The sequence below is a fragment of the Peromyscus eremicus genome, chromosome 12 (genome assembly GCF_949786415.1).
Source record: "Peromyscus eremicus chromosome 12, PerEre_H2_v1, whole genome shotgun sequence".
Classification (NCBI taxonomy): Eukaryota; Metazoa; Chordata; class Mammalia; order Rodentia; family Cricetidae; genus Peromyscus; species Peromyscus eremicus.
In genome coordinates, this window is record NC_081428.1 from 78,219,679 (window position 1) to 78,233,111 (window position 13,433).

General features: G+C 56.0%; 2 protein-coding genes across 6 annotated transcripts in view; one reads left to right on the forward strand and one right to left on the reverse strand.

Annotated features, from left to right (window-relative positions):
* Window positions 1–6,874, forward strand: part of P2rx6 (purinergic receptor P2X 6) — a 9,836-nt gene extending 2,962 nt beyond the window's left edge. Inside the window, 11 exon segments of the mRNA XM_059277641.1 lie at window positions 1,771–1,846; window positions 2,028–2,121; window positions 2,199–2,239; window positions 2,242–2,278; window positions 2,359–2,447; window positions 2,450–2,499; window positions 2,586–2,695; window positions 6,199–6,292; window positions 6,362–6,427; window positions 6,558–6,635; window positions 6,747–6,874. Coding sequence (XP_059133624.1) covers window positions 1,771–1,846; window positions 2,028–2,121; window positions 2,199–2,239; window positions 2,242–2,278; window positions 2,359–2,447; window positions 2,450–2,499; window positions 2,586–2,695; window positions 6,199–6,292; window positions 6,362–6,427; window positions 6,558–6,635; window positions 6,747–6,782 — 771 coding nt within the window. The 3' untranslated portion in view covers window positions 6,783–6,874.
* Window positions 6,875–8,557: 1,683 nt separating this feature from the next.
* On the reverse strand, window positions 8,558–12,312 carry Slc7a4 (solute carrier family 7 member 4). 5 transcript variants are annotated; one of them, XM_059277277.1, is made up of 5 exons: window positions 12,275–12,312; window positions 10,552–11,571; window positions 9,534–10,174; window positions 9,137–9,245; window positions 8,558–9,039 (listed from the first exon to the last, which is right to left on the reverse strand). In XM_059277277.1, exons 2-5 carry the CDS (start codon window positions 11,531–11,533, stop codon window positions 8,864–8,866), a joined length of 1,908 nt encoding a protein of 635 aa, XP_059133260.1. In that variant the 5' UTR covers window positions 11,534–11,571; window positions 12,275–12,312; the 3' UTR covers window positions 8,558–8,863. The 5 variants fall into 5 exon arrangements, with proteins under 5 accessions (XP_059133260.1, XP_059133261.1, XP_059133257.1 ...); XM_059277278.1 differs by having other exon boundaries at window positions 10,552–11,574; window positions 12,275–12,288; XM_059277274.1 differs by lacking the exon at window positions 12,275–12,312 and adding an exon at window positions 12,075–12,262.
* Window positions 12,313–13,433: the final 1,121 nt, after the last annotated feature.

The window sequence follows — 13,433 nt, forward strand, 5'->3', positions numbered from 1 at the left end:
AATGAAGGCACCGCCCGCCCCCATCTCACCTTTTCCATTTGTGAATATTCCGGACAATCTTTCAAAGAGCACACTAGCTCTCACAACCATGGCTTTTGTGTGAAAGTTATGACCCAGCCCGTATATAAGCACCACATTCGAGTCCAACCTTAGCCCAGCTGGACTCTAGGCTCTGGTATTTGGTGACATTACCGTTTCAGGGGATGTCATATGCCCATAGTTTATCCACAAAAGAGGTGATGTATGCACACAAAGGGTGACCCTCCCTCGGGGAACCCAGACAACACCTCAGCTCCTGATGCTTAGAGGATGTTGATTCTAGGTTTACCACGTAGACAACTCCAAAGCTTCACCAAACCGACACATCCACTTCTTAGAAAGCACAAGGCTTTCCCTCTTCCCTTGTCTGGGGCTTCTGGCTCTTCCAGTGAACCTCCCATGACTGGGAAGTAACTCACCAGATCTGACCAGTTTCCCGAGGACAACCAGAGTTCCTGCTCTTCTTGGAATATCAGTGGCCTGGTCCCTCCAAGCACATGCTCAATAGAGTGTCATATCCCTCTGCAAACCTTTCTTGAGCACACCCCGCCCCCCCCCCCCATATAGGTGAGGCCCTGGGCTGGGCTGGCAGAACTCCAGCTCCCTGTATCTCAAGTTGCAGCCATGGTCCAGCCAAAGCAGCAGGTTCCACGGTGCTCACAAGGCAGAGGCTGCAGTTGGGAGGCTTAGGGAAGTACATGGACAAAATCTTAAAGGAGCTGGTGATCTGGGTCAGTGTGGCTGCAACAGGATGCCAGAGCAGAGGAAGCTTCATGGGCAGAGGCCCAGGCTATGTGAGGGGGTGAGGTGTCTCTGAGGACACCTGCTGCTCAGTGTGGCTGGAGCATAGATTAGGGCTGGGTCACAAAAATGACGGCCCCAAATCTCATGGACCCTCTGAGTCCTGCTAAGAAGCTGGACTTGATGTATGAGCAGAAGGTAGCTGGAGGGAGTGCATGGTAAAGACCCCCCCCAGCCTCTCATCACCTGGCTGCTGGTTGGAGGTACTCACATCTCACCATGGAGTCTGGTTGAAGGAGCTGGAGACAGTCAGACAAGTTGGGACAGCAAAGCAGAGAAAGTAGCTGTACTCCGACCTCTGCTAAGTCCTACGTCTCCTTCTGGCTTTTCAGTCCCTCAGCCATTCTTGCTTCCATGGTACTGTGTCATCCTGGAGTTCCTCATGAACTGAATCCCCATAAGGGTTCTGAAGCTCAAGGCTGCCTTCCTCTCTTAGGTTGGGGACCCCCAGGAACCTACCTTTAGCTCCTAGTGCACCTCCATGACTCTTTGGCCTTGCATAGACACAGTGTCCATGTTTGGCAGAGAAGACTGGCCCTAGCAGGTATGGGGGCTTCCCTCCCTGTACAGGTCCCTGCTCTCTGATGGCTACACCTACCTTATATTGGGCATCACTAGTCTGTCCTTCTGTGGTTCTTTAGTACCACCCCCTGCTCTATTATCCCAGTTGGACGGGAACGCTGGACCTCAGCGAACTATCAGGGACGGAGTTGTCGAGAGAGTGGGAGTCTTGTTCTGCCCTTGGAACCCCGTCTCACAGGAGGCTGATGGCTCTTTCCTCCCAGCCTACAGTTTGTACCTTCCCTGTGCTGCCAAACCCAGGGTATCCTGGGAGGAATCCCAGGGATCTTGTCATTGTAGTCTGGGATGTTGAGCCACAAAGAGGAGGCATCCCTGTGCTGTTGGTGACTAGAGTCTCTCTTACCTCAGCACCCTTCCGTTCCTCTGGCTAACTGCTGGGAAGACAAGGACTGCCCTGAAGGAGAGACAGGAACACACAGCCATGGTAACTGTGGGCTTGGTCCTCTGGCACCGCTGCTAGAACAAAGGGAGGAGAGGGAATACTGTGTGCCCCCAAAGCAGGCCCTGTGGTCCTTGTCGGTACCCCATCTCACTCTGCCAACAAGCCCGTGCCCCACACCCTCCTCAGGACCCATGGAGACTTGAGCTCCTTTTGTGTTTTCAAGGCATAAAAACGGGTCAGTGTGTGGTGTTCAACGGAACCCACAGGACCTGTGAGATCTGGAGCTGGTGCCCGGTGGAGAGTGGTGCTGTGCCCAGGTAAGTCTCCTTTCTCTCCCAGGGCAGGGCAGGCCCTAGGATAAGCAAAATGCTGCCAGTACACCATCTGTCCTCAGGAAGCCCCTGCTAGTTCAGGCCAAGAACTTCACACTTTTCATCAAAACACTATCACCTTCAGCAAGTTCAACTTCTCCAAGTAAGCATGGGCAGGTCTTGGCTGAGCCCAGATGCCCCATGCCTCTTGGGTCATCTGATCCCCGTCACTGTCCTTTCTAGAACCAATGCCTTAGATACCTGGGACAGCACCTATTTCAAGCATTGTCGCTATGATCCTCATTCCAGCCCATACTGTCCAGTGTTCCGCATCGGGACCTTGTGGCCATGGCTGGAGGGGACTTTGAGGACTTGGCATTGCTGGTGAGTCATTTGGGACAAAGTTCCTGCAGCTCAGGGTTAGGGCCTCGGGCCCATGTGCCAGTGCAACAGAAGTGTGTTGTGTGCAGGGTGGCGCTGTGGGCATCAGCATCCACTGGGACTGCAACCTGGACATGAGGGCTTCTGACTGCTGTCCCCAGTACTCCTTCCAGCTGCAGCAGAGAGGGTACAACTTCAGGTATGGCCCAACTGCCGTAGTCCTGGCTTGCTGTTCCTGGTCAAGTACTCTCTCCATCTGTCTCCCTGCAACCACCAGAACAGAGCACATCCAACTTAGACCTCAGGATCTCTGCTGTGTACAAGGGTCCTGTGGGTGTCCCAGACCTCAGGATCTCTACTGTGTGTACAAGGGTCCTGTGGGTGTCCCCAGACCTCAGGATCTCTACTGTGTGTACAAGGGTCCTGTGGGTGTCCCCAGACCTCAGGATCTCTACTGTGTGTACAAGGGTCCTGTGGGTGTCCCCAGACCTCAGGATCTCTACTGTGTGTACAAGGGTCCTGTGGGTGTCCCCAGACCTCAGGATCTCTACTGTGTGTACAAGGGTCCTGTGGGTGTCCCCAGACCTCAGGATCTCTACTGTGTGTACAAGGGTCCTGTGGGTGTCCCCAGACCTCAGGATCTCACTGTATGTACAAGGGTCCTGTGGGTGTCCCCAGACCTCAGGATCTCTACTGTGTGTACAAGGGTCCTGTGGGTGTCCCAGACCTCAGGATCTCTACTGTGTGTACAAGGGTCCTGTGGGTGTTCCCTGTCCCCAGACCTCAGGATCTCTGCTGTGTACAAGGGTCCTGTGGGTGTTCCCAGACCTCAGGACCTCTACTGTGTACAAGGGTCCTGTGGGTGTCCCCAGACCTCAGGATCTCTACTGTGTGTACAAGGGCCCTGTGGGTGTCCCCAGACCTCAGGACCTCTACTGTGTACAAGGGTCCTGTGGGTGTCCCCAGACCTCAGGATCTGTGCTGTGTACAAGGATCCTGTGGGTGTCCCCAGACCTCAGGACCTCTACTGTGTACAAGGGTCCTGTGGGTGTCCCCAGACCTCAGGATCTCTACTGTGTACAAGGGTCCTGTGGGTGTTCCCAGACCTCAGGATCTCTACTGTGTGTACAAGGGTCCTGTGGGTGTCCCCAGACCTCAGGATCTCTACTGTGTGTACAAGGGTCCTGTGGGTGTCCCCAGACCTCAGGATCTCTACTGTGTGTACAAGGGTCCTGTGGGTGTCCCCAGACCTCAGGATCTCTACTGTGTGTACAAGGGTCCTGTGGGTGTCCCCAGACCTCAGGACCTCTACTGTGTACAAGGGTCCTGTGGGTGTCCCAGACCTCAGGATCTCTACTGTGTGTACAAGGATCCTGTGGGTGTCCCCCTGTCCCCAGACCTCAGGCTCTCTACTGTGTGTACAAGGGTCCTGTGGGTGTCCCCAGACCTCAGGATCTCTACTGTGTGTACAAGGGTCCGGTGGGTGTCCCCAGACCTCAGGATCTCTACTGTGTGTACAAGGGTCCTGTGGGTGTCCCCAGACCTCAGGATCTCTACTGTGTGTACAAGGGTCCGGTGGGTGTCCCCAGACCTCAGGATCTCACTGTGTGTACAAGGGTCCTGTGGGTGTCCCCAGACCACAGGATCTCTACTGTGTGTACAAGGGTCCTGTGGGTGTCCCCAGACCTCAGGATCTCTACTGTGTACAAGGGTGCTGTGGGTGTTCCCTGTCCCCAGACCTCAGGATCTCTGCTGTGTGTACAAGGGTCCTGTGGGTGTCCCCTGTCCCCAGCTCCATTCCCTCTTCCCTCACTCAACTGTCAGTACAGGCTCCCCACTGCAGATCTTGGTGCAGCCTCTCCCAGATGGTCCTGCTTCTCCAGAGCACAGACACCTCTCATCTTTAATTTCCTATAGGACTTTACCTAAAAATTACCCCCCAAAAGAATCCGTGGAAAAATTCAGACCAGCAGCACAAATATTTATACACCCCTGACCTGGGTTTGCTGGCCCTGCTTTTCTTCCCTGGCAGTGCTAGCGGCTGGACCCAGGGCCTCAGAACTATTCGAAAGTAAATACCAGGCGTTGGATGCTCACCCTTCCCAACGCTGTTGAGGAATGTTTCTGCATGACCACTGTCCCATTGCCACAGACAACTCTGGACATTGGGTAGATGGTCACAACATGATGTAATCCCTAATCTTAGCCCTCAGGAGGCAGAGAAAGGAGGATGAGGGTCAGAGTCATCCTCGGCTTTATAGCAAGTCTGAGGCAGCCTGGGGAACAAGGAGGAGGGGAGGAAGGAAGGAGAGGAGGAGGGGGAGGGGAGGAAGGAGAGGAGGAGGAGAGGGGAGGAAGGAGAGGAGGAGGGGAGGGGAGGAAGGAGAGGAGGAGGAGAGGAAGGAAGGAGAGGAGGAGGGGAGGGGAGAAGGAGAGGAGGAGGAGAGGAAGGAAGGAGAGGAGGAGGGGAGGGGAGGAAGGAGAGGAGGAGGAGAGGGGAGGAAGGAGAGGAGGAGGGGGAGGGGAGGAAGGAGAGGAGGAGGAGAGGAAGGAAGGAGAGGAGGAGGGGAGGGGAGGAAGGAGAGGAGGAGGAGAGGGGAGGAAGGAGAGGAGGAGGAGAGGGGAGGAAGGAGAGGAGGAGGGGAGGGGAGGAAGGAGAGGAGGAGGGGAGGGGAGGGGAGGAAGGAGAGGAGGAGGGTAGGGAGGGAGGAGAGGAGGAGGGGAGGGGAGGGAGGAGAGGAGGAGGGGAGGGGAGGGAGGAGAGGAGGAGGGGAGGGGAGGAAGGAGAGGAGGAGGAGAGGGGAGGAAGGAGAGGAGGAGGGGAGGGGAGGAAGGAGAGGAGGAGGGGAGGGGAGGAAGGAGAAGAGGAGGGGAGGAAGGAAGGAGAAGAGGAGGAGAGGGGAGGAAGGAGAGGAGGAGGGGAGGGGAGGAAGGAGAGGAGGAGGGGAGGGGAGGAAGGAGAAGAGGAGGGGAGGGGAGGAAGGAAGGAAGTTAGGAAAAGGTGTTGGTAGATTAAATCTAACATTTTATACTTCCCCCACTGTGTTAGTAATGTTCCCAAATCTGCATTTTCCAATTTCAGAGTCACTAAGAGATCTTAAATTGCAGGTATCATCATGTTTTTAGTTCCCCAAGTAGAATCTTGGCCTCCTCCTGCCCCTTAATACCATTTCATCACACATAGTAGCAGGCGCACAGGTGCATAAGGCCCAAGGACAGCGCCCCTCGATGGAACTCATTGTGCTTGGTTCCCCGCCTTTTACAACCTTGTGGGGTGCGCCTCTGTGCCCACCGCTCCTGCCGGCGCCCTTCTCTCTGCCGAGTGCGTTCTCGAGCCCTGCCACAGCGCCTGGTTCACTTCCTCCCCCAGTTCTGTGCAGAAAGGAACTGCCGCCTCAGAATTCCCCAGCCCTCACCTCCACCCCCCTCCGTCTCCCATCCCCGTTTCAGCATTCCCGGGCCCTCTCTGGTCCTCCTCCCGTCGGGTCCTCCTCCCGTCGGGTCCTCCTCCCGTCGGGTCCTCCTCCCGTCGGGTCCTCCTCCCGTCGGGTCCTCCTCCCGTCAGGCCCTACCCAGGGTCTGGGACGCTTTCCCCCTCCTTAACGCCTACATGGAGCCTAAGACTTGGGCTGGTAGAGTCCATGGGTAATCCGGCCTGAAATGCAGCATGCAAACCAATGGCGTCTTCTCTGCTATCCCCAGGACAGCCAATCACTGGTGGGAAGCCTCGGGTGTGGAGGCCCGGAGCCTGCTCAAGCTCTATGGGATCCGCTTTGACATTCTTGTCACTGGGAAGGTAAAGTTTAGACCAGAGGAGGTTTGGGAGGACAGCCCCAGCCGCAGAGGCTCAGCCCAGGTCTCTCAGGCAGGGAAGTTTGCACTCATCCCGACGGCCGTCACAGTGGGCACAGGAGCAGCTTGGCTGGGCATGGTAAGTCTGAACCTAAGGTTCACGATGGCCGCAGTAACCACCCGCCAGAGCCTGGGGCACCTGCATATTGTGTACTGGGTGAGGGCTTGGCTGGAGGAATCTAGAACATGGTAGGTCCTGCCTCTTCCAGGTCACCTTCCTCTGTGACCTGCTGCTACTGTATGTGGATAGAGAAGCCGGTTTCTACTGGAGGACCAAGTATGAAGAAGTGAGTGGTGGGCCTGCTTGTGTCCCAGAGCTGAAGTCACTCTGCCTGAACACTGGGTTCTGCCACACTTTGGGGGACGTTACCTTGATCCCTAATCTGTTATCTTTGTAGGCAAAAGCTCCAAAGGCAACCATCAACACTGCATAGACGGAGCTGGCTTCCACACCTGCAAAGCCTGCTGCCGGGTGTCTCAGTAGTGACTTGCACCTGCCCAGTGTCTGTCGCTGATGGGATCCAGACATCCATGGTGGTCTTGTCTGGGTGGTTGTCATCCACCGGCCTATCCATTTCTGACGCTTATAGCCGCTCCCTGTGGGTTAAAGTTCAGGGGTCAGGACTCTTTCCTGGGTCCAGCCTGAGAGGGGAGAAGGCAATGTGGCCGAAACATTGATTTCCTGGTTCCTCGGGCTTCTCTGTCTTCTGGGTGACTCTGCCATGCGGTTCCAGCCCCCTTGACCTGACCACCAGGTTTCTCAGGGGCCTAGGTGAGATGAGAAGCGGCACATCTAGGATTTCCTGCCAACCTCAATGTACACTGAAGCACCTGCCTTGCAGAGGCCCTAAGTCTGGCCCCAGCCAGAGTGCCGCAGTTTTGAGGTATGATCTCCATGAAGGACACTGAGGGTAGCTGGTTCTGGATCTGTATTCATGTGGGGCTTTGATTCCCCCCTGATTAGAGACTTCCTCCATGCCCCAAAGCCCACAGAAAGGATGGCAGGGATAGGGCCACAGAAACATAGCCGTTTCTTGGTCCAAGTGTGGGGCATAATTTATGGAGTTTGCACCCCTGGGAAGAAAGCGGCAGCTTTGTTACGGACGCACAGTGACCAGGAGAGCCCCAGGGCTGAGGCTGAAACTGCACCAACATCTAGGATCACCTGACCTCCAGATCCTCCAAAAAGCCTTTGGAGTTCTGATGTCTCTCAGCCCTCAGGGCTCTGGCCTCCAAACACAGGGTGGGAAGGCCTGGCTACTGCAGGTGGGTCACGTGGACCCAGTAGTCCTTGGGGACGGACCCAAAGAACCGTGATATCACTGCTGAAGCAAAGCTTGCCAAAGCAAGCAGCTTCCTGTGTAGTCTTTAAAGGGAGGGATGAGAAGAGGGAGAGACCTACCTTAGACAGAGGGAGGTGCAGAGTGGACCTAGGACTTTCTCCCTCTCTGAACTGTAGCCCCACAGCTGCCTAGTAGGCTGGCAGGTAGTGGACACAGGGCCAAGCACATGTGCATCCATGCACACTCAAGTGTGCCACTCATGTACTACTCCAAGCCCGCCTCTCATGGACACTGTTGCCCTGGAGATTAACAAGTAGTAGGGGCCCCAAAGACTTCATCTGAAAACATCCCAGAGTATACAGAGACAGTAAAAGAGGAAGCTGTGGCCAGGAGCCTGGATTTGGAAACAGTGACCAAGTTAATCTGTACACAGTGTGCACTCCAAGGGTAGCCGTGTGGGCCATGCAGGAATGTGCTGGGGGGAGTGTCTTGTGGGTGTATACCTGTGTTCAGTGCATTTCAATGTCCCTAGGCAGTCCTTGGGCACATGCTTTGATCCCTAGGAGCCCAGGAAAATCAAGAGACGCTGACACCCAATGCCTTTTTTAGTTGCTTTCTCTGAGTCCAGGTTACCCTGCTAGAGGACATGTCAGGGATTTGGGGATATAGATCACTAGTGGAATCCTTGCCTAACAATCTCAAGGTCCTAACTTACATCTCAAGCACCACTAACACACACACACACACACACACACACACACACACACACCCTTACGGAGGACATGTGAGGAATCTGACCCTCTTCACATTATGCATGTACTTTTCGTAGACCTCTGTGTCTCTGCTGTGGACTTGAGACAATTGTTTGGTTCTTCAGGCAAGTGAGAACTCAGTGCTACAAAGAATGCCACAGCATACACGACAGCTGATTATAACACTAGCTGATTAGTTATTATTATGGGTCCCAGGTGCTGGGGCCTCTTCCCTGCCCACTCTGCCCCACCTGCCCAGGTATCCAGAGTTGATCATAAACAGGAAAGCACTGGGCAGTGAGTATACACCAGCACTGGCCAAGGCCTATCCCATTATCAGTTCCTGGGAACTGACAACCCGCCCAGCCCAGTCTGGGAAGGCTTCAAATCCAAGCTTCCTCGGGCAGACAGCTGCCAATCCTGGCCTCCAGATGTGGGCGATGTGGGGCCCTCTCTGAGGCAGCCTCACAGGCTGGCCAGCTACTCCGCGCACCCTGCCTCCTGGCCTGGGCCCTGGCTAGCAGGCTGCACGGCTTGCACTGTTTCCTCCAGGCTGCCACTGGGGAACACCACGTAGTGTGCGGTCGTCAGCTCCAGTGGCTCCCTCTGGTTCTCCTTGCTGTGCCAGATGCCATAGCCAAAATACACGACGAGTCCTGCAGGAGTGGGTGTGAGCCTGAGGGGCAGGTCCCAGCCCCACCTGCCCTCCCTGTCCTCCCACGGTGGGCCTGTGCAAGCCCAGGCCCCACTCACCAACCAGCAGCCAGAAGATAAAGCGCAGCCACGTCAGGTAGCTCAGCTTCAGCATGAGGCAAATGTTGAGAAGGATGCTGAGGGCTGGAGTCAGGGGCACCAAAGGGATCTGAGGGTGCAAGGGTGGAGCTGAGCTTGGCTGCAGGATAGATATACCAGGCCAGAGCCCGACTGTGTGGAAGTTCCACAGAACCCTTCTTTGTCTCTGAAGATTTGGAGCCCGGTGTACCCTCGCCATGCAGAATGTTGGAGAAAGTGGGAATGGATAAACCTGCCTCCCCAGCCCCATGAGCCCTTTTGAATGGCTCAGGTAGCATGAGAGACTGGGGGAAAGGGAACAGGTTGGCCTGAGAAGGAACAGTATTGGTGAGGCACAAGGTGGGGGATGGGGGTGTACCTGAAAAGTGTCTTGCTTCTTTTGCTGCTGGTGAGCCCCCAGGACCAGAAGGCTGAACAGAAAGACAGAACCACTGACGGCCAGCAGCAGGACGTAGCCCCACCGTGGAAGGTGCAGGTCTGAGTTTCCGAAGACCAGCACACACGCCAGGGAGATAGCTGAGGCTACCAAGATGCCAAGCGCCCAGGCCACAGCAGTGCCAGGGCTGCATCCACTCAGGAAGCCCAGGAAAGGCTTCAGGGCTGGTCGCAGCTGCCCGGCCTCAGACATCGAGGTCTGTTCAGCACCCACTAGCTGTATGTGGTCCGAGAAGGAGTCATACTTCTTAGTTGTGGGACCAGGGCTGGCGAGGCATGGGGAGCTGGGTGGAGAAGCTTTCTGGAAACGCAGCACAATGATGCTAGTGGCTACAAAGGTGTAGGCCAGCAGGGTGCCGATGGATAGGAACTGGACCAGCGCCTCCAGGTCCATCAGCAGTGCCAGGAGAGACATGAGGACCCCAAACACCAGGATTCCTACTACAGGCACCTGTGTCCGGGGGTGCACACGGGCAAACACCTGGAAGAAGAGCCCGTCGGCGGCCATGGCATAGACAATGCGAGGCAGGGAGAAGAGGTTGCTGAGCAGGACCGTATTCATGGCTGCAGCAGAGGATAGGGAGCTGTCAGCATGGCAGGAGAGCCCAGCGGGGCTGCTACGAGGCTCTCAGATAGAGTGTGCATTGAGGGTATTAGCTTCTCACCTCCCACCGAGGAATGGGCCACTCCCCTTTAGGTCTAGGCCCATTAAAGAGAGCTGGCAGCCTGACTGGGAAGGACCCGTGAGCGTGTGCTCCCAAAATGATACTCTGTGTACAGTTTGTGGGGAGAGGGTCTGCCAACGAGTCTCTGAAAACCCGCGTTTTCGTGAGCTCATTGTACAGGTAGTAACACCGGGGCCTGGGCGGAAGTATTTTGAGAGGTTTGGAGCAAGGCCCACTCCCCTGTCCCCTCCCACCCTGCCCAGAAGGGTCCCTTACCACAGATGGAACCAACTGCCACAATGAAGCCAGCCCAGCTGTAGCCACGCCTGTAGAAGGCATCAGCGAGCGCCGAGTCAGGATCCAGACTGTGCCAAGGTACCATGAGGGTCAACACAGTGGAGACCAGAATGTAGGCGCCAGCTGCCAGGCCAAGGGAGATGGCGATGGCCATGGGCACAGCCCACCGAGGGTTTTTGGCCTCCTCACTGGAGGCGGCAATGACATCAAAACCCACAAAGGCGTAGAAACAGGTGGCCGCGCCTGCCAGGATGCCAGGGAAGCCAAAGGGTGCAAACCCTCCCTCTTCCGGGCTCCAGTTGTGAGGGCGGGCCAGGGTGAAGCCCAGGACGATGATGAAAACGATGACAGCCATGCTGATGGTTGAGAACGTGTGGTTCAGCCAGGAGGAGACTCGGGCTCCACAGGAGACAAAGGCAGAAGCCACAAGTAAGATGCCAGCGGCCAGAAAATCTGGGTAACGGGCCAGGAAGGGCATCTGCCAGACACCCACGTGAGACTCTGTGAAGTTACGAACGCTGTGGTTAAAGATGGCATCCAAATAGCCACTCCAGGCACGGGCCACGGCAGCACCTCCAATGAGGTATTCCAGAAGCACATTCCAGCCGATGAGGAATGCCCATATTTCACCCATGGACACGTAGGTGAACAAGTATGCAGAGCCAGTACGGGGCACACGGGCTCCAAATTCTGCATAGCACAGGGCTGCCAGCAAGGAGGCTACCGCAGCCACCAAAAAGGACAGGAGCACAGCTGGGCCAGCCATGTCCTTGGCCACTGTGCCTGTGAGCACATAGAGCCCAGACCCCACCATGCCACCCACACCCAGTAGGGTCAAGTCCAGTGTGGACAGGCAGCGTCGCAGTGACGTCTCCATGCTAGACTCTTCCAGTGGCTTCAGACGGTTCAGTTTCTGGCAGAAGCGTGCCAGGCGGGTAGTGCTGGGCAGTCCCGGGGCCATGGCAGACGGCTGAGGAGTCCTGAGCCAGCTTCTGGAAACTGCTGGGGACAGACGGCAGGAATAACCAGCCAGCCTCCGTTCTTTCACAGACTGTCCACCCAGTTCTCGCCTCTCCCTAGGATCCCAGGACACCTGCACCGTGGACCTACCTTAGAAGGCTTAAATGAGAGTATGCGTGTGTAGGGGGGCGGGGTGGTGTCAGGGACTGTGGGCAGGAGGGATTGACATCATGGAGGTCCTTCCTGTCGTCCTCAGGCAGTGGAAATGGCAGGGTGGTGCAGACCTGGAGCGGACCTGCGAACCCTGCAGGTGCTTCTGAGGGTGAGTGGGAGGTTGCTTAAGAACATTAGCCAGGAGCGGAACAGGTTCCACGAACAAGGAGGAATGGGAGGCTTCCTTGGAGCAGGGCCAGGATGGCAGGACCCGGAACAGGAGCAGTTCCTGCAGCCCTGAGCGTGGCCAACGAGGACGCCTGGACTCTGAGAAAAGCGATCACCACCACCCCACCCCACCCTCCCAACAGGTTGGAGGATCAGCTCACCTGAGGCCAGGAGGCTAGGGCTGCAAGGGCCCTGAGCCCCGGATGTGGAAGCTGTAGGGCACCTCCCCTCGCCATATGAGCCCCAGCCGCGGCTGCTGGGGCTGGCTGCCTCCGCCATGCCCCTGGCCCCCAGACATTCTAGCCTTCGCTTGTATTTGCATCCCTACAGCTGCTGTCCCGCTAGACCCGCTGCAACCCACCTGCTGTCGCCGCCGCCGCCGCCACCACCGTGCGCACTGCGCCTGCCCCGCTAGTTTACAACGCCTGCGTGCAGAGCCCGCCCCTGGCTCCCAGGCACTGGATAAACCGGAGCCTCGCAGCTCATCCCCTGTTGGGTTCTGCATAGGGCTCCGCACCGCGTTACCTATCAGAATTACCCTCTTAGCGAGTAGACCAGAGCTGACCAGTCCTACGTCCACCCGTCCTGCTTGCTCCACCACCTGCTGAGCTCCTTCAGTGGGTCCGGGTTGGGGGCTGAACCCGCCCTGAAGCACGGCCGCAGATACTCCAGCTCTCCCACCCCAACACAATCACTCCAGCCCACTGGACATCATCCAGGCCCCCGCCACGGGATCATGTGGGGTTTGCAAATGTCCAGCAGAGTGAGATGGAGTCTGGCCAAGCGGCCTTGACAGTCTCTAAACCTCAGCGGGGTGGCGGGACTACCTTACACCATAGGCAAGAGAAGGCAGCCTTCGGGGAGTGTTCTGTGAATGGGCAGAATCTGACGAGCTACTGCCTGACAGTGTCCCATGAAAAGACAGTATCCAGCATTGTAAGACAGCTTGCAGCTCTACTGCTGGGGTGCCCTCAAATGTCAGTGAATTCTCAAGGATTCCAACATCAGCGCTCCACGGGTGACAGCCGAGAGTACTCCCTACTTCTCACCAGCATTCCCACCACCATGGTGCCTGGGCTAGCTCCGGCACATGATCTCCAGAGTCCACTCTGGTTCATTTATGCTTAGGTCTGAGGAGTCTTTTTCTTTCTGTTCTTCTCATTTTGAAAGCAAAAATGCTAGTTAAGCTTGGTGGCCCGTGCCTGTAATGCTGGCACATGGGAGATTGAAGGTAGCCGGGGCAAGAGACCTCTCTCTCTCTCTCTCTCTCTCTCTCTCTCTCTCTCTCTCTCTTTATATATAATATATAGTGTGTGTATGTGTATATACATATAGATGATGGATGGATATAGATTGATAGATACAGAGTATTTATTTGTATAGTGAGAGTATTGTGTGTGTGTATATAGATAGATAGATAGATAGATAGATAGGTAGATAGATAGATAGATAGATAGATAGATAGAGAGACCATGTGCATATATAGTGAGAATATTGTATATGTATAGTGAGAAAACTGT

Coding starts and splice junctions, on each gene's coding strand:
- Slc7a4 (XM_059277274.1), bottom strand. CDS start 12,192: ATGGCGGAGGCAGCCAGCCCCAGCAGCCGCGGCTGGGGCTCATATGGC. Junction 11,572..12,074: donor CCCTAGCCTCCTGGCCTCAG/GTGAGCTGATCC, acceptor TGTCCCCAGCAG/TTTCCAGAAGCTGGCTCAGG. Junction 9,246..9,533: donor AGAAGCAAGACACTTTTCAG/GTACACCCCCAT, acceptor TTGCACCCTCAG/ATCCCTTTGGTGCCCCTGAC.